General features: G+C 41.8%; 1 protein-coding gene across 1 annotated transcript in view; it reads right to left on the reverse strand.

Annotated features, from left to right (window-relative positions):
* Nucleotides 1–23,192, reverse strand: part of TUT4 (terminal uridylyl transferase 4) — a 3,240,181-nt gene that overhangs the window by 2,077,032 nt on the left and 1,139,957 nt on the right. Inside the window, exon 12 of the mRNA XM_044086854.1 lies at nt 7,412–7,586. Within this exon, the coding sequence (XP_043942789.1) occupies nt 7,412–7,586 (175 nt within the window). The remainder of the gene's footprint in view (nt 1–7,411; nt 7,587–23,192) is intronic.

Genomic DNA, 23,192 nt, shown 5'->3' on the forward strand with positions numbered 1-23,192 from the left:
CTATGTATCCAAGAGATGAGATGGAAGGGCAGTGCAGTAAAAAAACACTTGGCTTGGGATCCAGACTCTACTACTCAGGTGGGGGGAAGGCTAGAAATGGTGTAGGAATTGTGGTGAGAGATAGGCTTCAGAAGGCAGTGACTCAGGGCTCAGGGCAATCAGACTCCAGTGTAATGATACGGCAGTATTCATAACCATAGCCTATGCCACAGAGCAGGTTTGTGACAGTGAGGAAAAGAGTGCATTCAGACACCAGCCAGGTACGGAAATAAGGTACATAAGGAAAGCTGGTGGTGGAATGTAGAAGTCCAGTAAGTCATCAAAGGAAAGAAGGAGTGCAGGAAGAAGTGGGAGATAGAAAAGACTGACCAGGCTAGGAAGGACTACTGGCTGGCTAACAAAGAAGCTAAGAAAGAAGTTCCAATAGCAAAGAATAGGGCATCAGAAGCACTCTACCAACTTCTGGAAAGTGACTAAGTAAAGGGCACAAAGAAACTATATCAGGTTGCAAGGCAAAGACAGAAAGATAAAGAATATAGTCAGACACCCTTCATAAGGGATGCCAGCAATAACTTGCTTACCAGTCCACAGGACATCAAAGGCAGATGGAAGGAGTATTTCCAGAAGCTTCTGAATGAAGAAAACCCCACAGAAGCTGTACTGCCCCAGAAACAGCCTACAATGAGAGAAGAAGAGGAGCCCACCTTAGAAGAATTAAGAACAGCACTAAGGAAGATAAAGTCAGGGAAAGCAGTTGGCTCAGATGAGGTCACAGCAGATATGATTAAAGATGCTGGGTGAGATAGGGGAGAAATGGTTCATGAGGGTACTAATAGCAGTGTGGAAAGAAAAGCGTATCCCAGATGACTGGAGAATAAGCATACTTGTGCCAGTGTACAAGAACAAAGAAGACATCCACAACTGTGGCAATACAGAGGCATCAAACTGATACCACATTTAATGAAAGTTCTGGAGAGGGTGACTGATAAATGGATACGCAGAGTAGTAGAATGTAAGATGGGAGATGAGCAGTTCAGATTCAGATCAGGATGCAGCACAACTGACCCGATGTTTGCATTAAGACAGATACTTAAGAAGCTAGAGATGAGGAACGAGTCCAACTGGGCATTCCTAGTCTTGGAGACAGCATATGACAAGGTCCCAAGAAAGCTGATTTGGGCAGCACTGCAGTGGTTTGAAGTCCCAGAAACACTGGTAGAATTAGTGCAGGCTATCTACAAGGACCCAGTGACACAAGTATGAACAGTGTTCGGACTCACAGAGGGGTTCGCATTGGGAGTGGTTGTACACTAGGGCTTAGATCTCAGCCCACGGCTGTTCATACTGGTGATGGACTACATTAGCAAACAGGTTGGAGGGAATAGATCAACAAAGCTGCTGTATGCAGATGATGTGACAGTATGGGCAGACTCTGAGCTAGAACTTCAGCAAAGAATAGGAGAATGCAATGCAAATCTGAAGGCACATAGAATGAAACTAAGCACAGATAAGACGGTAGTAATGGCAGCACATTGGGGAAATCAGAAAAAGCTAAGAATAGAGATAGAAATCAAGGCAGTGGAGCAGGTAAACAGCTTCATCTGGGAGGGGATGTTGAGGAGAAGGGTAGTCTGAATGAAGAGGTCAAAGATAGAATCAGAGGAGCTGCAGCCAACTGGCATAGAGTATCAGGTGTAGTCTATGACAGAAGAATGCCGAAGAAGCTGAAAAGTAAGGTGTACAAGACAGTGGTGCAACCAGTACTACTGCATGGCACAGAAACCTGGGCAGTAAAGACAGAACAGTTGAAGATGCTAGAGGTGATGGAAATGAAGTGCCTGAGAAAAGTGGTAGGATGCACACTGTGGGACAGACTACGAAATGAGGACATACGAGGAGAAGCCAAAGTAGGTCCAATTACAGAAAAGATCAAAGAGAACAGATTACGGTGGTTTGGGCACATGTTACAGAAAAGCAGAAGACAATCTGGTGAGGAAGATTTGGGACAGACAGGAAGATGGTAAGAGGAAGCAATGACGTCCAGCAAGGTGGATGGATTGTGTGAAAAAAGATTTGCAACAGTCAGGCACGAATGTTGAAGAAGGCAGGAGTGTGGCACTGTATCAAGAGAGTTGGCGACAGTTAACACGATACCCCAGCCTCATGTAGAAAAAATGGGAAAAAGGGGACTACTGATGTTTCTCTTCTAGCTGATAAAGTAGGTTTTTGTCCAAAGTAAAAACTAGGGGGACCAAAACGTTTTGACTGCTTACATCTTATAATCCAAATCAATTATCACTGTTTTTCAGGACCCGAGTTTCTAAATAATCTTTTGTTTGATTTGGTATCCTCCCAAGTTACATTAGCAGTCAATATGGTTTCTTTCTCACCCATATGCCCAAACATTTAATTTAATCATGCCACCATAGGTATGGGCATTGATGTGCTAAGTCATGTGAACATGTCGAATTCAAAGCTATTGCTTTTATATTATTTTTATTTATTTTATATGCAGACAATTTTTCTCCGAATATTTAAAAGTGAAGGAGTATACCTTTCAGGTTTTGTCAAATACATTACTATATTATTTGCAAACAAAACCATTTCCTCTTGATGTCTATACCAATTATATCCTTGAATTTGTGAAATTCTTACTTTTCTAGCCATGCATTCCAGAAACAATTCAAACAGAAAAGGAATAAATGGATGGCTATCCATGTGCAGTTCCTCTACTAAAGTAAAATCTTTCTGAAAGGGCCACACCCCACTGATTCTTTTCTTTTACTGTTCCAGCTTAGCATTATTCTTGCTTCTGAGCCTGTACAGAATTTTGGTATTAGAGATATTAGTTTTTCTAGGAAATCAAATCCTACCACTGCTGTACTGAAGTAGACCCAACATACCCCACGCCACAGGCCTTCTCTGCATCTAAGCTCACCAACATCAAAGTTGTTTACTAATGCTCAGTTTCCTTCTATATCATAATTTTTATTAATGTTACAAACGTCTCCCTGATTTCAGCAAAGATACACTGGTAGATATCTATCAATCTAGGAAGAACTTTAGCTGTTGTCATAACTATTACAGCCATAAACAATTTTGTAGTCAAGAGTGAAATACGAGTTAAGATTGAGACTGCTCTGAATTTGGGAGCACTGTCAACACTGCATCTTTCCAGTTTACTACATCCTAACTTTTAATGCAATGTTGAATAACAAATAGCATATTAACATCAATTTCTTGCACCTAACTTCCACATCTTTTCTGGAATATTTTACACGTTGACAGATTTCGAATAAAGTTTTTATCTCATCTTTACTTATACAAGTTTAGTAACTGTCATTCCTCTTCTTCATTTATTGTTGGTTAGTTCAGGTCTCCCATGAATGGGACTAAGTGCTCCTTTATATAGTTTCCTGAATCCTACCTTCTGTACAATTTTTCATAGTAATTCCTAAATGTCTCTAGTATTTTATCTGGGTCCCTTGTATTTTTCCTAGTTTTTGGGTCTATGAATTTAACTATTATTCTTTCTGTCTTCTGTTGTCTGAGTTTTTGTGACAATAGTTTCAGCATTCTCAAATTACTATCAACATGTTTGCTTGACTGTTATACTTCTGTATTCATGTATTCTGTCTACATGTTCACTAGTCTTTTCCTTGGCTAACTGTAATTGTTATTCCTCCTTTCTGCTTGGCTTACATTGCCTGTTAAACTTCTGTATTCATTTATATAGTTTAAATGTTTACATACCTCTCAACTGTACAGATTTTTGTAGAATGTCCAGATTTCTGCCTCGAATTTTTGGTTCGTTTTTCATAAAATTGTGGTTTTCTGATAAATTAGTGACAAATCGTTAAAGACTGAAGTTAGGAAATGTGACAGACATTTGAGTTTCAGATTTCATACCCTTCAAAAGATCCATTCTAACCCAAAACCTGTTATTTTATCAACTTTCTAAGTTTGTAAGAGCAGTATTAAAAAACTGTCTGTATTTTTGGGTCTTTGTCCCATTTTTATTTATGGCTTTGTCCAGAATTCTTGCTTTCTCCGGTTCGATCCTCGGCTGGGGTGCCTTCTGTGCGGAGTCTGCCTGTGGTCGTGTGGGTTTCCTCCGGGTGCTCCGGTTTCCTCCCACATCCCAGAGACATGCTGTAGGTGGATTGGACACTCCAAATTGGCCCTAGGTGTGTGTGTGTGTGTGTGTGTGTGTGTGTGTGTGTGTGTGTGTGTGTGTGTGTGTGTGTGTGTGTGTGTGTGTGTGTGTGTGTGCACCTTCTGTGGAAGGTTGGGCGCCGGGCTGGCAACTCAACACCGTAAAACTCCACTGCCAATCATGAGCGGACAGGTGATCCGTTGTGGTGACCCCTAACTGGAAAAAGCTGAAAGAAGTAGTAGTAGTACAGAATTCTTGCTCTGAGAGGTATGGTTTACTAATATTTTCCTTTGCTAACTGAAATTGTTCTTCCTCCTCTTTGGTTGGCTAACACTTTATTTCATTAACTTATTTACCATTGAAATCCCCTCTAGATAATTTATGTTGCTCTTTTCTTATATTTCTTTAGCTGATCATGTCTGTTAGACTGTTAACTGTAAAAAGATGAAGTTAGAATTTAAGAGCTAAGTACAATAAATTAGTTTCCATCACCCCAATAGGTCTTGCAACCTAAGTGTTTTTTTCTCTAACAGATATGTAGGAAAACACCAATATGTTTCTTTTACTTTTAATTCCTGAGTCTTCAAGATAGTCAGAATAGGAGTGTGGTCTGACAAACTTATCACATGAATTTAAACTTTTCTATCATAAATACATACTCAATATGTTTCCCAATATAGTACAGAGTCAGTTGTGTAGGACATCCAGATTGTGTCTAGAAGATGAACAATTTCTAATAGAAGTGGACAATCTGGAAAATAACTTCATCACTAGGGGTTATGATGACCGTATGGTGAAGACCAAGGTTCATCATAGCTCTTTGGGAAGGACCAACAAGTTTAAACCGTGGTTGAGACAAGAGAAGGAGCAAGGGTTTCCTTTGAGTACACGTTCTAGACCCAGCAGGGCTAGAATGTATTTTACCTATAGTAGCAACATCACAGACATTCAAGCTATAATCAGTAGCAATTGGAACATCTTAAGGAGTGATGCTAGGTTGACTGACTTAGTTGGACCCACCCCTTTCTTTGGATATAGACGTAACACCAATTTGAAGGATTTGTTATGTAGAGAGAGGGTCATCTCTGGTAGCAAACCCCTACTGACGAAAGCAGGAACTCTACCCTGTGGTTTTTGTAAGGCCTGTAAGAGTATACACAAGGACCCCACCTTTGTGCATCCATCCACTGGGCATTTGTTTCACTTCAAAGCCAGAGCCACCTGTAGGACAACGCATGTTGTCTATATAGCTGTATGTGAGCAATGTCCAGCCTACTATGTAGGCATGACTACCAAAATGTTTAAGGTCAGAATATTACAGCATCTTTCATGCATTAGAAACAAGGTTGAACAAAATGCCTTATATAGGCACGTGGAGAGGTACCCCACACACACCTTTTTGTTTAAGGCCATCACTAATGTACGGTTGGGCATTAGAGGAGGAGACATTAATCTACTCACAGAGACTTTAGAGTCCAAATGGATTGTTACACTTACTTCACATAGGTTTCCAGGCTTAAATGAGATGATACCTTTAAAACCTGCCTTACAAAAAAGGCGGGTTGTTTATTAAGAGCTGATTGGTTGTTACTGTTTTTAAAAAGGAAAATTCTTGTGTGTTTCATTGTCTGATGAAGGGTTGCTGAACCCGAAAGCGCTTACACTGTTGGATTTATCTAATTAAATTATTATTTTACATAGCGGTATTTTGCCAGTCTTTTTCTTTGTATAAATACATACTCAAGTGATATATGATTTGCAGTCATTGTTTTCCAATTTTCATGTCTTGGGTTAAAAATAAGCATACTCCTTTTGTCCACAAATTGTGTGTGACATTCTCTATACCAAATAGTTATATACTTGTTTTTTAAAAAAGAACATCTTTCTCTTGTTGTTCTCTCTCCGCTGAGCCCTCCCAACACATCCTCTTTATTACATATTATGCACTCTATTCCAGTGCCCCCCCCCCAACTGTAAATAGAAGACCTTAATAAAAATATAATATTTCTCTTAATAATTATGTTCATTTTTTGGGGGAGGTGTGCAAACATAACTCTGTGTATTCCTCCTTACCAAGGAATAGATTTCTGCTCAATACAAATCTCCCTTCTCTATCTTTTATTCATCTTCTCTCTCTAGGCACCCCTTTTTGTATCCACACTATTACACCTCTTTTCTTAGGTCCCTAGCATTCTGTCACCACCATCATGCGACCTTACATCTAAATGTACATAAGTAGCATTACCAATTGTACCTTAGATTTCTTTAAGTACGTATGTAAACTCTGTCTCTTACCTATACTTTTGAGGCCATTAACATAGCACATCAAAATTCTCAAGGTGGCCATTCTAAAACATACAAATATTTACCATATCTCAACACTGGCACAGTTATCCTTTAAATTTTTCCCTATGTTTCTCTATTTCCATTTATTTCTGGGTGGCAGCCATGCGTCCTGTTATTAATCAAAGCAGTAACCAGTTTTGATTTTATGTTACACCTTTCCAAATATAAAAATACTGTAAATCCCACCATATCCAAAAAGCACACAAACATAATAATCTTAACTATACACATTTTAAATAAAAAAAACACACTTCCAAAAAAGAGCCAACAAATCAAATTTAAAATCTGCTTTCACAGGCGTTTCCTATTGCAATAGCTAAGTTTATCAGGGTAAAGATAATGATGATACCTACTTTTACACGAGTTAAAATTTCCTCCTTTAACTTTAAAAACTTACCCAGACCCCCAGTTCCCATTCAAAAGCTTTTTTGAGCTCTTCCAAGACTTGTTCTGCCAGCATGAAAGTCTTGAGTGCTATTGGGAAAAAAACTATTTGAAATTGTTGGATTGATCACTTTGAACTGCAGCTCAACTTCTCTGCATCCCCTTATTGCTGGTGTAAACTTGCTTCTTTCTTGTCTTGTATATGCAGAGTAGTCATTCTCAAAACATTCTGGTATAAACAATTTTAAGCACTTTTTCTTATTGCCACATTTTGGTCACTAGAATTTCCTTCTGCTGAAATGACTGCATCTTTACTAATACAGGTCTTGGAGGTTTCTAAATTATGAAGTTTAGCTCATATGCAGTGCAAATGGAATCATTCTGGAACAGCAAAAAGTCTAAATTTTTCACTTGCGCTTCCTATACCTGGGAAAATACTAATCAAAATAAAAAACAACTATGAAAGCATTAGCAGTAAAGAATCAAACATAGGAAAATTATTTGCCTTTTTTTGTCTTTTCTCACCTTCAACGGCTATTCTCCTTTTAGGCCAGCCTTTGATCTCTCTAGTTACGTGGTCTGTTACCCGTATGCTGATGACATGTTCTTCCATTGCAAATTCCAGTGTATAAAACCGCAGCAGCTCTAACCACAGCTGTCCTAGGGATACCTCATGTGATGTTTCAAAAATCAGTGAAGACTAAGAACAGAAAAATAAAAAAGAAACAAATACACTTAAATCTGGGAAACAAAATACTCAGAAGTACTCAGCCAGCATGTAAGAATAAAGGACAGTACACCTTCAGAGCTCAATGTCCAAGTCAGTTCAGACTAGATGACTTAACTTCTGAATCTTTTTCATCTACACATATGACAAAAATATTTACTCTTATCTCATGGGCCCTTTCCCAGTATTAGTAGAACTCTCCCATTCAGCTGCTAACTTTAATGATTCATAATCATGGACACAGATGGTGCTGCAGGATATATCACTCAATACTTCTGACAAATAAATAAGTTCTTTATTCCTTGAAAACCTTTTTACACAAAGCCTTGAGCACAGCAATAACCCGTCAGCATGCATCACCATAAGAAAAAATGCAGAACAAATAAAAAGGACTAGTAAGACAGTGACAAAAGTATTACAAAAAGAAAGACCTCACATGGTATCTAAAACACGGTAAACTGAGCAGAAGAAAGAACTATTGCAGAATGACATGCCATACAGAAGACATAAATATAAAAGATGAAATAAATCCATCCACAACCTTTATTAAGACGAGGAAAAGTGTGCTAAAACATGCCTGACTGCTATCACCTGTAATGAGAACAGCAGCCCTGGTTTTCAGAGAGGGAGCTACATACATGCATTGCTGGACAAAATGCAATTGTAGAGGCTATTAAGACAGACAACTCACCACTTTGATGAAAGTAAGACTGCTGTCATAAAAATCATGATGGCATATGGACCATTGGAAAAGAAAGGTGCAGATGACATCATCCTGGTTCAAATAATGCAACCCGATGATGATGAAGAAAGGTTGCACACATGTAGAAAAAACTCACTACTGTAGCAAGATCAACAGAATTAAAGTTCATAATCTGTAGAGACTTTTTCTGTCCTGCTGCTAAACAACATGACTGGAAAAGGATGGCAAAACTCAAGACATCTAAATATCAAACTGCAGGAAATGGGAAATTAATGAGTAAAGGGTACAGACTGAGTGATTCCAGCCATCAGAGTACAAGACGGGGTGGTGTTAACAACAAACATTAGGTACAGTTGTAGAAAAGCATGCCTTACAATATGTATTAGTAGAACAGGGTAACTAATAAAGAAAGATTCAGCTGTACAGAATTCCAGGTTATGCACATGAACAAATGAAGAATCAGAGCAGCAACCCAGATTCCAAATCATGAAAAGGCGAGGCTGCTTAACTAATAAAGAAACAGCAACAGCTCTGGTGATCTCAGTATGTCAGACAGCATGTAAAAATCAGCGTCAGAAAGAAGCATCTAAAACCTTATTTGAGAGCTGACCAGGGATTCCCTTCTGCTATATAAAAACATAAAAAGGGGGAGTAAGTTAAGGAACATTTAAGGACATCACTGCATTCAATTACTCTAAAGCAACACCAATATTACCTATGCAACTCCTAACTCTTAACATACCAACAGAAAGAAGCTGATGCATTTTTAAAGTTGTGAAAATGTGTACTGCTGCACCTGTTAAGTAGATTTATTGGAGATAATTTTTATGCAAGAGCAGAGTTGGTAAAGTTTTGGAAATTGACACTCTGTAAAAAAAGGCTCAAACTTACATCTGATCTTATTAGAAAAATAAAGTTAATCTTTTAAGTTTTGGAAAATAATTTGTAGAGTTAGAGCAGCAGAAACAGTGGTCAGAATTATAGCAAAACTAATGAAAAATAACAGCATAAAGCACATTTTACTTGATCCTAAAGTCTGTTTAAAAGTCATATTTATTTTCTATTTTCTTGCAAACATGAGTTGATGCTCTGATTGCAAGTATTTTTTTTTCAGAAGCAGGAATGGTACAAAAGTATGTGTGGCATCTGGCCCAATTCTGTCACCTGCGACAGTTCCCATCTGTATGGTCTATTCAGTTTTGGTGTGATTTCTAAACTGTAAATACTTTTTTTTTTTTTGCTTTCTTTTTCATCCACTGGTTGCTCCCCCATAAGCAAGGATGCTGCAGGAGAAAGGTGATACCATCTCACAACCAGGTACTATGGCTTATACCCACAGAATGCTGTGGGATGCCAAGTGAAGATTTGCCCCTGATAAAGGAACTATCAGCCACCTTCCTCCCCATTAGCAGCTTGCATCATGATACGTTTGGGGATTTTTTTACAGCTGATGTCATTACATGCACATGAGCAGGCAACAGGGAATAACCTTGAGTGTGTGGTCCATCACTGGGCGGATAGACTGTTTATGCCTTCTCTGTCTTTCTACATCCTAACATCAATTGCTTGCTCCCTTCCCCTGGAAAAGGCACAGCCATTATTCCTTCTGAGCCATCAAGTGCCTTAGCATAAACACATTTGGCAACAATGGAAGTTTATTTTTGGCATAAAACTCAAAAAGGCTGTCTATCTATAGTGTAGAACAAGAGTGCAACAGTCTTCATTTAATGACGCAATTCATTGACTTACAGTCTCAAGTTTGTGCAAAATAAAAAGAAGTTATGTACCTACTATAGCGTTCCATGTTAGTTGTCTTCATCTCGCCTTCCTTCTTGCTGGTTGGGTTCGGAGCTGACCCTCGGCTCCGTCTCGGCCATCTTCAATAGCTCGAGAGCTGTTTACTGGCTCGAGGCTACCCCCTATCCCATAATGCCTAACGATAGCTACCCAGATCTCATTTGAAATAGCTAACTCCAGACATAACAACATAATAAATCAGTCAAGCATCAGTTGACTATACCTGCCATATTCTCTTAAGTCAAAAAAGGAAACAAGAGAACACACAGCCAGTGAAACAGCAAAAAATTCCTCTCAATCACTAGGACAGGGGGATGGAGGGTGGGACGCAAGAAGGAAGGCGAGATGAAGAAGACTAACATGGAACATTATGGTAGGTACATAACTTCTTTATGTTAAGTTGTCTATCTCGCCTTCGTTCTTGCTGGTTGGGACAGCGTCCCTAGCACCTAAAAACCTGGGTGGCTCAGTGGAACAGACTCTTCGAAACAGTGGAACAAAAGTCTGCTCTGCTCCTGGAGACCATATCCAACTTGTAATGAGAAATAAAGGTATGAGGGTTTGCCCATGTGGCAGCTGCACAGATGGAATCCATGGGCAACCTAGACTGGAAGGCTACAGAGGTGGCCAAGGCCCTAGTAGAATGACCTTTCGGTTTAATAGGTAATTGTTTGTTCCTTAACTGATAAATTAAAGAAATAGTGTGTGACAACCATCTGGACAAGGTTACCTTGGAAACTGGGAGATCTTGTTTGCCCAAGGAGTAAGAGAGGAATAGTAGGTCCGATTTCCTTACTTCTTTAGTTCTGTGCAGGTAAAAACACAATTGCCTATGAACGTCCAATTGGTGTAGTTTGCATTCTGCCTTGTTGGTATGATTAGGGAAAAACACAGGAAGATCTATAGATTGGTTTAAATTACTTTCTGAGCAGACTTTAGAGCAACCCTGTCCGTATGTAAAACCAAGTATGGAGGACAAACACATAGCGCCTGAAATTTGGAGACACGTCTGGCTGAAGTAATGGCTACCAGAAAGAGTGTCTTCCAAGACAGGAACTTGATAGAGCAGGATGCTGCTGGTTCAAAAGGGGGCAGCATTAAGGTGGTTAGGACTAAATTAAGGTCCCAAGGAGGAGGGGGATCTCTCAATGGAGGCCTAAGAAGAGTTGCCCCTCTCAAAAAAGCTTTACATAGCTTATGAGACATAACGTTAGAGTTCGAAGACCCAACATGAAAGTTAGAAATGGCTGCCATTTGTACCCTGATCGTAGAAGCAGTGGACCCGGAATGAAACAGTTGAGCTAGGAATTCCAAGATTTCGTGGACTGGGGCTGAAAAGGGATCCACATTCCTAGTCTTTACTCAACAAGAAAAACGTTTCCATTTGCTAGCATAAGTTTTCCTCATTGTAGACTTGTGAGAGGACACGATAATGTCACGGACCGCTTGGTAAATGCTGGGAAGCCTGGCTAAGGTTGGAAGTGGAGCAACCAAGCTGTGAGCTGGTGAGTTTTGAGGGATTTATGCAACCCGCCTGATTGATGAACCAGGAGGTGTGGAATTGTGTCCAGAGTCCAGGGTTGATCAAGAAGGTAACGGTGCAGGAACAGGAACCATATCTGTCGAGGCCAGTAGGGAGCAATGAGGATCATTTTGCAACCCAACGATATTGCTTTCTGTATAAGTTTGGGTATCAGAGGGAATGGAGGAAAGGCATAAAGAAGTCCCTGGGGCCAATCGTGGACTAGAGCGTCTATGGGTGTGTGACCTGGAAGAGGAAGAAGTGAGAAGTAGTTGCTGCATTTTCTGCTGAAGGGGGTGGCAAAGAGATCACAGCAAGGCTGTCCCCATTTGCGAAAAACAAGATTCGCAACTTCCTGATTCAGACACCACTCATGAGGCATTAAAATAGCTCTGCTGAGCCTGTCCACTATGACATTGGATCTCCCAGGGATGTGCGTCACAATCAGAAAACGTTGGGAGGAAATCGCCCACTGCCAAAGTCTGAGTGCTTCTCGACACAGGGGATAGGACCTGGTTCTGCCCTGCTTGTTGATGTACCACACACCACTGACATGTTGTCCGTTTGAATAGCAATGGTCCCAGGAGGAAGAGAGTCTTGAAGGGCTTGCAACGCCAGGAGCATGGCTCTCATTTCCAGGACATTTATGTGCACATGGTACTCGTGAGGTTGCCACGTGCCTTGGACTGTCCTGCCCAGATCATGCTCCCCCTACCCTATCAGGAAGGCGTCTGTCGTCAATGTGGCTACCGGAGGGGGTTGTATGAAAGGTCTGCCCTGAATAACTAGTGGGGAGACCATCCACCAAGGAAGATGCCTTTTGCATGCATTCATGATCATGATCTTGTAAGTCATGGGTAGCTCTTGGAAAGACCACTGCGTAAACAGAAGCCACTGAAGAATCCTCATATGAAAGCGTGCCAGTGGGATTAGGAGAATGGCTGCTGCCATTGCCATGGAACCCAGAGTTTGAAGGACGTACTTGACTTGGATCCTTTTGCTCTGCATCAGAACCTGTACCTGCTGATGAATTGCGGACACCCTTTCTGGTGGCAGCCTTGCAAACGTATCCCTCGTGTCTAAGTCTGCTCCTATGCAAGTGATAGATTGACAGGGCAACAAGGCAGATTTTTCAAAATTTATTGTGATGCCGAGCTGTGAGCAGATTGTGATTGTGCAGTTCCGTACTTGTATGAGTTGATGCCTGGTGGTAGCAGTAAGGAGCCAATTGTCTAGATACGGAAACACTTGGAATCCTTCACGCCTCAGGTGAGCCGTGACCACTGCCATACATTTGGTGAACACCCTGGGGGCTGTGTTGAGACCAAAGAGCAGAGCTCAGTACTGATAATGACTGGCCCCCAGCCGGAAGCGAAGATATCTCCTGGAGTGCCTGTCCATCTTTATGGTAGTACGCATCCTGAAGATCTATAGAGCACATCCAATTGTCTGACCCAGAAAGGATAGAATGGACTGTAGCGTGACCATCCAAAACTTCGTTCTTTGCACAGACCCGTTTAGTCTGCTGAGATACAGAATCGTCTCCAGTCCCCTGTCTTTTTTGGTACTAAAAATAACCTTGAGTAAGTTCCGGATCCATGTTGGTCTGCCGGGAATTCCTGGATGGCTCTTTATTCTAGCAGTTTTGAAACTTCTATTACTGCTTGCTCCTTCAGATTGGGTGGAACATCTGGGAGGGTCGTCCTTGACTGTAAAGGGGGTTGATGGAAGGGAATTTTGTAACCTCTGGATATAACGGACCGTACCCATCTGTCTTTTGTTAAACTTCGCCAGGCTTTTGGGTACAGCGAAAGTCTTCCCCCGACTGCCTCCAGAGATGAGCAGCCGGGCAACCCTTCAGGGATGCTGAAAGGGCTTATCAGAGAAGGATTCTCTGTTGCCCTGGTTTGTGGACCCCCTCTGCCACGAGGGCGGCATCTATTATTATTGTTTTCCCCTCTGCCTCTGGAGGAAAAATCACTATGTGTGTCAGGCAAGGCTCCCTGAGATTTACGGAACCACATCTTCCCACTCTTCTGACCCTTGGGGTAGGGTCTAGAGGGAGTGGAAAAATGGACTCCCACGACAGAGAGAGTCTTGCCTTCTTGCTCACACCTAGTCAAAGTATCTTTCACCTGTGGTCCAAAAAGAAAGGAACCATCAAATGGGAGTGTTGGTGAAGACGCTTGAAAGGGTTCCGCAAACTTACACAGCCGCATCCAGGCATGCCTCCTAAGGGCCACCCCACTACCAGCGGCTCTACTCAACCTATCGGCAGCATAGGAAATGAGCCTCATGGAGGAGTTAACAACAGAATTAAGTGTCGTTAGCTGGGAAGCTACCTTGGCTTGTGCTCCCTCAGCTGTTGGATCTTGGAGGGTATCTCCAAGCTCTTTAAGGAGATCCCTTTGAAGTTGGGTAAAATGGCACAGGTAGTTCAGTGACCTCATAGAGAAGGTTGTTGAAGTGAACATTCGCTTCCCATATCTGTCCATCATCCTAGACTCCTTGTTAGGGGGATGGATAGACGAAGAGGTCTCCACTAACTCTTTTTTGGTGGCTGCTGCTACCACCATAGCATCAACAGGGACACCTTTTGAAAGGAACTGCTTATCCTGGGGTGCTGTAATAAATTTACTAAGTCTCCTCGAAGTTGGTTCCACTGTATCCGGAGCTGACCAAGCCTTTCGAGCCACCACTTTCATAAGTGGATCGAAAGGCGGAGACACCCAGAAGGTGGAAGGTCAGAAACCGAAGGCATCCAAAATACAGACTCATCCTCAGAAGGGGCTAGGGGATTCCAGTTCCCCCTCTGCTTAAGCATTTCTAGGATGTCCGAGAAGGAAACATCTTCAGAGGGGTATCTCAGGGATCCTTCCGAATCATCTAAGTCTGTATCATAAGTGACAGACTTGGGGGAGTCAATGTGCTTCCTCTTACACTTTTTCTTCAGAGGGGGCTCTTCTGAGTGATCAGGAGAGGCTTCAGAAGAAGAGGAAACATCCAATGGGGTGTCCTGGAGCATCGGTTCCCTAGGAGCATCAGTTCCCTACGCTTGGGGTCTGGAGGAGGAGCAGAGGTTAGCACAGGCACTACAGGGGACGGAGCCGGTGGGGCTGATAGTGGAGCTGACTCAGGGGACAGCACACTCCGCATGACATCGAAGGCATCCCTGCCCCAATGCAGGGAAAGCCCTGGTTCCGAAGAAATAGGAATCTTTCTCCGCACCAAGGGAGATGGCTCCGAGGCCGATGTAGGAGCCGAGCTCATCTGCGCCGAAGCTCCAAGAGGGAGAATGGGGTCGGACAAGGGTCCGATGCCACTTGCCCCCTCGGAGCCAACGAAGGAGCCTTGGCGCCCAGATCCCTCGATGGACGGCACCAACGAGGGAATCGGAGAAGATGTCGGAACCGAAGGAGATAAGAGTTATCGGAGCCGACGGTTCGACTACTCGAAACCCAACGAACTCCGGCTCCGAACTCATTGGAGTCGGAGGAGGAACATCGAGAGAAGTGAATGGAGCCGACACCTGTTGAGGGCTGGACAACAATTTGGCTAGTGCCTGTGACTTTAACAACCTACTGACCACTCTCTCCACATCGTGATCCGACATCCTAGAGGAGTGAGAGGATCGGTGACTACGCTCGCTCTGAAGTAAAGAAGACCGAGGAGCCGAATGCACAGATTCTAGTGAAGGGGACCTCAGCCTCTTGTGGCTCCATGATGGCTCCGAAGCCTCTGATGGAGCCGACTGGGAGACTGTCTTGTCGGTGCCAGCTGGAACCGACATGGAAGGTAAATCCTGAACCGAAGACGGCTCCGAACTTGGAGCCAACGGCTTAGTGGATTTAGGGGATTTCACAGGCTGTGAGCTCTTGGCCGGTGAATCCTGGGGTTTTAAAAGACCCCTAAGAATAAGCTTATTCTTACGCTCCTGCAGGACTCTTGGACTAAAGGCATGGCAAATAGAACAAGAGTCCTGCAGGTGCACAGCGCCTAAACAAAAGATGCAAGAAGTGTGCCCATCTGTCAGAGACATTTTCTGACAGCATGAGTCACACTTCTTGAACCCAGAAACCTTGGATTCCTTTGACATCCTTGAAAGTAGAAGGAAAAACAATTATAACAATAACAACCAGAAGTAATGTACAGTCTACAAAAAAAAAACACACTACTATAAAGACTATAGCTAAAGGTTTTTTTTTTTTTTTTTTTGTTAAGGTAATAGGAAAGCCTCTAACTTAAATGGCTAGCCTATAAGAGAAAGGCAGAAGGAAAGCCTCTAACTTAAATGGCTAACCTGACAAGAAGAGGTAGGGGGGAGGGGTGGGGGAGAACTGTCAAAGGAAAAAACTTCAAAGACCAATACACATAAGGTTCAGTTAAGGCACTTTAATTTACTTGCCGCAAGGAGACAAAAACATGCAAATACAAGGATTTGTCTAACTACTAACAGGAAGTATGTTCATTCTTATACTATTTTACAAGACATGGCCTTCTAAGCTGATGTAATCAAGCACAACTTTCAGTATTGTTCTACAGCAGATGTTACTCAGATTTTCTGCTGACATGACTAGATTTGTGAGAAACGTTTCAGAAAAACAACCTGGCCTTGGTGACCATTAATCCGTTTACAAGCGTCTATTGTACAGTGTTATTTTTCAAGGTACTCTTCTAATACAGAAACAAGCAAAATGCTGATTGCAGTTCATATTTTCAAGCAGGCTTTGTACTAATTATCTGTAAATTCTACAGCTGTGTATTTTTTCATGGCACAGCGGAGCTTCTTGTCTAAGTTTCATACAAGTAGTATTGTTCTATTCATTACTTTCCTAACGCAAGCAGAAATCACCTGCTTCTCAGTAAATTTCCAAGGCGCAAGCAAGATTTTAGCTAACAGTGCAAGGTCAGAAAGCAACTGCAGTTTGTACAGATTTATGCAGTATGAAATAGAATAAATGTGTTAACCCTTTTCAAGCTCTAAATGCACTAAGCATACTGCTAATACACACATTAATATGTATTTTTCTAACATTTCCCCCCTATTAATACTTTTATTCTACTTTCAAAATAAGCATAAACCGTGTGTTTTCTTCCCCTAACCTCTTCCACTCAGGATTTGCAGTTAAGAGAGTCATTCAGTTTAAACTTATGAAAGCATTTTTAGTCTTTTAACAGTTCTTCAAACTCAGTACTTTGATATAAGGTTTCAGAAACTGAAATGTCTATAAGGTCTTTAATCAGTCTTTTCATGCAGGGGATACCACAACAAACACATACTCCCAGTAGGAGCATACCTACACAAATGGCAATCAGGATGTTCATTAGGATGGTACCCCACCCCCCAAACCATTTCTGGAAAAAGTCCATCATAGTTCATAGTTCATAGGTTAGTACTAAGCTAACTGCTCTTGCGAGCCATTTTAAGCCTAGCCCAATTATCCCTTGTGAGACTCAAACCCTGCATCTTGTGTTTATAAGGCAACAGCTTAACCATTAGGCCACCCTCCCAACCCCCAAGATTGCATACCAGGGATTAGAACTCAGGACCATCTGCACTTTAGTCCAACACTTAACTCACGTCACCACAAGGGTTTGGGCCTGGTTTGGTCATGGCCAACACTTGCTGAATTACCTCAAGATGATTGTCTATCTCGTGTTTATGGTCAGGAATATACGAACAGCATTTTTCTTGGATTAAAGTGCACGTACCACCTCTCGCCGCTAGGGTGAAGTCGAGAACCATGCAGTTTTGGAGCACTACAGTTCTCATAGCATTCAGTTCATCAGTCACCAATTCGAGAGCAGAAAAAGTTGCGTTGCTCATTACTTCGAGAAGTTTTGACAGTTTTCTCAGCTCCCAGATCGATTTCACTGCTCCATATGCTGGTGATATGCCTGCCCACGATCTAACGCTATCACTCAAGTCCATGTGTGTCAGTCCTTTGCCTAAAGAGTGATGGTCTTTCCAATGTGCATCGATTTGTCCCACTGGATTTACAGGTTTCTTGACGACCTCTCGGACATTTCGAATTTTTCCATGAGGCAAAACTGCAGTGTGTCGTATGGCCGGAACCAGGTAACCCAAAAAACAATTGCTGGACCAATTCTCAGGTAACCATTTGTATGTCTTTCTGCCGCACACAAAATAACAGTCCTCTACTTTAGTAGTAACCTTGCTATGAATGTACACTCGCCCTGCCTGAAACATTTTTCTATCAATTGTAGACAGCTGTTTATAAAGAACAGAATTATGTTTTACTTCAAGTGTTTTGTACATCAATCCAAGAAATGAATCATAGTTTGTATTACAATAAAGATCTACTCTGTTACCTTTAGTGTAACATTTATAAGGAACAGTCACATTGCAATTGCTCCAACCCACCTGAACAGTATCATTTTTATAAAAACACACAGTTCCCTTTTGTGGAACAGACAAGTGCAATGCTATTTTATCTTGTGCTGTAATGGCTGAGGTATCATAAATCAAGTTCTCCCAGGTCTCATTGACCCCTAGGGGGACTGTAGTCATTAATAACCCCCCATATGCTGTCGGCAAAGCTGTGCAAATCAAGCAATTCAAAACATTGAAAGTCTAAGCATACACATATTTAATTGCCTGGTAAGTGTTAAAGTTTGGATGCCAGTTTATGAGTAACACTTCACGTTTATTCAGTTCAGTCTGTGTGGCTGGGAAAAGAAAAGGCCACAACAAAAAGATTATTGTCACTAATACAGTTAACAGGATGATTATGCAATACTTCTGAGGAAAGGGTTGTTCTGCATTCCTGTTTCTTCCGGACTCTATCATTTTTGCTCTTGGCACATAACAAGATTTTTGTCCAGTTCAAAGTTTTTAACTAATTTACAGTGCATCAGGTGGATCCAGGAGGCACACTCCGCAATTTTGACTGCAGTGGGTGTTGACAAAAGCACTTGATATGGACCTTCCCACTTCGGAGACGCCCAATTCTTCTTCTTAACTATCTTCAGCCAGATCCACGCTCCAGGGGGCACTGCCACTTCTGACGGTCTGGTTCGTTCTTTATCTGAAACAGAATTTAACTGCAACAAATGTTTAGAATTTAGGAGGTTTTGCATATACTCAGCTAATGTACTGTCAGCTTCCTGGTCTGCGGGCATGAGAGATTTCCACTGAGGTATATAGTAAGCCCTTCCAAAGAGCTTTTCAAAAGGAGTCAATCCTTTTGCATTCGGAACAGTTCTCATGCTCAACAGTGCCAGGGGCAGACAGTACACCCAGTTTCTCTGCGTTTCTGTTATTAATTTTCTTAGCTTACTCTTTAAAATCCCATTATGCCTCTCTACTATCCCTGCTGATTGTGGGTGATACGCACAATGATTTTTTACAGAAATACCAAAATGTCTACTTAACTGCTGTATGGTCTGATTTACGAAGTGTCTGCTGTTGTCACTGTAGATCCTTTCCGGAATGCCGAATCTAGGGATGATTTCTTTAACAAGCACTTTGGCCACAGTCGTAGCGTCTGGATTTTTAGTCGGAAAGGCTTCCACCTATCTGGAAAACATATCTACAATGACAAGACAATACTTCTTATTTTCACATTTATTCAACTCTATGAAATCCATACAGATAGTATGAAACGGATACGGTGGTGTAGGGAAACTCCCTTGCTTGGGCTTTAACGCCCCTTGTGCATGATGTTTATTACAGATGTGGCATAACGAACAAAATTTTTTAGAGTAGTTTGTAAATCTGTACGTCGTGAACACTTGGCTCACCAGCTGTACCATCCCCCCTGTTGAGACATGGCACTGCCCATGGCTCAACAAAGCTGCATATCTAAACAAATTAGACGGCAATATCGGTTTTCCTTCTTTAGAGATGTACAGCCCCTTTTCGAGAGTTGCTCCTCGTTTTAACCCATCTTTGTTTTTCAGTTTGTGTAGTAAGTGTTTGCATTGTCTTTAACATTTCTAAGTCTAAAATCTCAGAGGGTTGTAGTTCCTCATTCAAAAGAAATACTTCTGAAGCTGCTTGCTTTGCAGCTGTATCAGCTCTCACATTACCTTTTGAAATCCTGTCTTGTTGCTTGGTATGAGCTCTGCATTTACAAATAGCTACTTTCTGAGGTAACTGAATAGATTCTAAAAGATCTAAAATAAACTGTGCATGATTGATTGGTTTGCCAGTAGATGTTATCATTCCTTGATTTTTCCACTGTTGCGCAAAAACATGTACAGTAGAAAAAGCATACTGGCTGTCAGTAAAAATGTTCACACATTTGCCCTTTGCTAAGGTACATGCCCGTGTCAAGGCAATCAATTCTGCTGCCTGTGCAGATAAACTATGTGGTAAAGATTTCGCTTCTATAATGTCTGTGTCAGAAACTACTGCATATCCTACTAGGTTCTGTCCTGCAGGACCCCTTTTGCATGAGCCGTCCACGTAGTATGTCACTTCGGCATCATCCAAGAGAACATCCGTAAGATCTTTTCTAGGCAGTGTCTTTTGCTCACTCACCTGCAGGCAGCTGTGTGGTGTGCCATCTGCAGGGGTTGGGAACAAGGTAGAAGGGTTCAAAGTCGTACATCGTTCAACTGTCATATGAGGTTGGCTCAACAATATAGTCATACAGAAAAGATGCCTAGCAGGGGAAAGATATGCTACCTTTTCTTGTAGTAAAATAATCGCGACTGCATGAGGCACTCTCAGTGTGAGAGGGTGGAACAACACTACTGAGGCCAAAGCCTGTACTGCCATTGCAGCTGCAACTACTGCTTGTACACAGTGAGGTAAAGACCGTGCCACTGGGTCCAGTTGTGATGAATAATAAGCAATAGGGCATTGCTTGTCCCCATGCTGCTGTGTTAACACTGATGTCATATAACCTTGCTTACAATCTACAGTTTGGAAAAAACGTTTATGATAGTTTGGTAATCCCAAAACTAATGAGGACGCTATTAACTGTTTCAGTTTGCAGAAAGCAGATTCAGCTTCTGGTGTCCATTGTAATAAATCCTGTGCTGCCATAGGCTTTTTATAAATCAGGTTAGTCAACGGTGCAGATTCCAAGGCATAGTTTGGAATCCAACTCAGACAAAAATTAGTCGTACCCAGGAAGGACATCATTTCCATCTTGGTAGTGGGTTTTGGTGCTTGCAAAATCGCTATTTTTCTGTCCTCATCTAATGTCCTACCTTCCCTTGGATATTACATATCCTAGGTATTTAACTTGTTTTTTCCAAAGCTGCAATTTATTTTTGTTTACTTTATGTCCTTCAGTGGCTAAAAATTGTAATAGCGCTATGGTATCTTCTTTACAATCTTGCTGGGTGGGGGACGCCAGCAGGATATCATCAACATAAAGCAAAATCTGACTACCTCTTGGTGGGATAAATCCCGCCAAGTTGCTTGCCATTTCTTGTGAGAATATTGTTGGACTTTCACAATACCCCTGTGGTAGTCGCGTATATGTATATCTTTTCCCCTGAAATGTGAATGCAAACCAGTGCTGGCTGTCAGGGTGCATCTGTATCGAAAAGAACGCATTGCTGATATCTACCACAGAAAAATGTTTCGGTTGAGGTTTTAAATCATTCAACAGGGTGTGTGGGTCTGGCACCGTAGCTGCCCTTGGTATTACTGCGTCATTTACAGCTTTTAAATCTTGGACCATACGCCACTATCCATTCGCTTTCTTAACAGGAAATAAAGGTGTGTTACATGGTGAATCAGGAGATTCCACCAGCACCCCTTCCTTAAGTAAAGCTGCTATAATAGGTTTGATTCCTAAGTCTGCAACTTTTCTTAGGGGATACTGTCTCTTTTGTGGTCCAAATGCTGACTTGGCGTAATAGTAACTGGTCCTACTGTACGAATAAGTCCTACATCTGATTTTCCTGTTGACCAGAGAGTTTCTGGTATATTCTGTAAGGCATTCTCTTCCTCCTTCAATAAGAGTGCCAATCAGCTGTCCTTGCTAGACTGCAAGTGTACAGCTGGTTGGGTCTGAGTTATCCAATTCAGCTTCTGCATTTGTATTCCCTGTTCTGACAGTTCTAACTCTGTCTGTTTTTCCCATCTCGTGACTTTTTCTCCTAAGTCTACCCATTTTACATTCTTGCCCTTAGTTAAGCTAACATGTGGTAATCGATTAGAATTATAGAGTGCAAAGAACTCCTGGGGCAATGAACAGCTGGCTACACTGTTCCCTTCTGTCTCCCAGTACAGATTACGTAATACCAATCTGTTTGCACGATTTCTAAACAATTCTTGCTCATATTCCTTATCAGGTCCTGGTGTATTACAATAATACAGAGTACAGTGCAACAAATGCTGTTTATCAATGTCAAGGGAGGGGAACTTGCTGATGGCTATGTTCATCAACTCTTCAGTCACCACCCCTGGACCAGTCGTAACCAAGTCCTGGCTGTACCAATAAAACATTTCACCCTCCGATTGCACTGCAAAGGTATCAATGTGTCGCTGTGCTTCCATACCCTGCATAATCGGAACTACTGCTATACCAAATAACTGCATAAGGTCTCTGCCCAAGAGGTTTACTGGGCATTTTGCAGATACAACAATTTTGCTTTTCTGGGTCAATCCTGAAACAGGATCAGTTATCACAATATTATGGGAGAGGGGCTCCTGATACAGCTGTCCATTAGCTGCTTTCACTAATATGTAATCAGGTGACTCTGAATTCTCTGGCAGTTTGGAGAGATGTACCAGGGTCCGTGATACCCCTGAGTCACACAAGAATCTGACTTCCCTCCCTTCTACTAGGAGTGTAACTTCTGGTTTCGTGTCTGCTAAATAGAGCTCTAAGCTCAATAAAGCCAAATTCAATATTTCATTTTCTTCACTATACGTGACTTCTTGCACTTCCTCTATTTCTTCTGTCACATTCTCTGCTCCCTCTATCACATACTCATTTGTCCTTTCTCTGCTATCCCCTTCTAGTGATTCCTATCATATAGTCAGTCCTCTCCCTCCTTATCCTCCATGGTTGCCTTCTTGTTTTTCTTGCAATCCCTTGCCAAGTGTCTTTTCTTACCGCATTTAAAACATTCACCCCTTTTCTTTCACCCTTCAAAGTCCTCTGATCGTTGATCAGATTGTTTGTTTCCCTGGGCATTTCTCTTGCCCTTTTTCCCGGACTGTACTACATATACTTCTGCTCCATCTTCTACAGAAAATACTTGGGATTTCTTTTTCTTTTTGCTATTAAAATGCCTTTCTGCAAGTCTAGCATATTCAAGCAATGACTGTAACCTGCTTGTACGATGATCTACCATGTGCTTTGTAATAAAGCTGCTTATAGGTGCAATACTGCCTTTCAAAAATGCATTCTTTAACTGCTGCTCGTATGGGAATCGTGTGTCTGATCTTCAGGAACCTGCATTCCACACTGGTTATTAAAACATTCTAATAGTCTGGCATAATACCGGTCAATAGCTTCACCTTCCTGTTGGATGCATTGATTAATGCAAGTCCATTCTGCCCTAGGCTTCCATTTCTCAGAGATTCGGTCTGTAAGACCTTTCACTCTGTTGCCTAACTCTGCGC

The sequence above is a fragment of the Protopterus annectens genome, chromosome 10.part0, assembly GCF_019279795.1.
Source record: "Protopterus annectens isolate FY-2018-M chromosome 10.part0, PAN1.0, whole genome shotgun sequence".
Classification (NCBI taxonomy): domain Eukaryota; kingdom Metazoa; phylum Chordata; order Ceratodontiformes; family Protopteridae; genus Protopterus; species Protopterus annectens.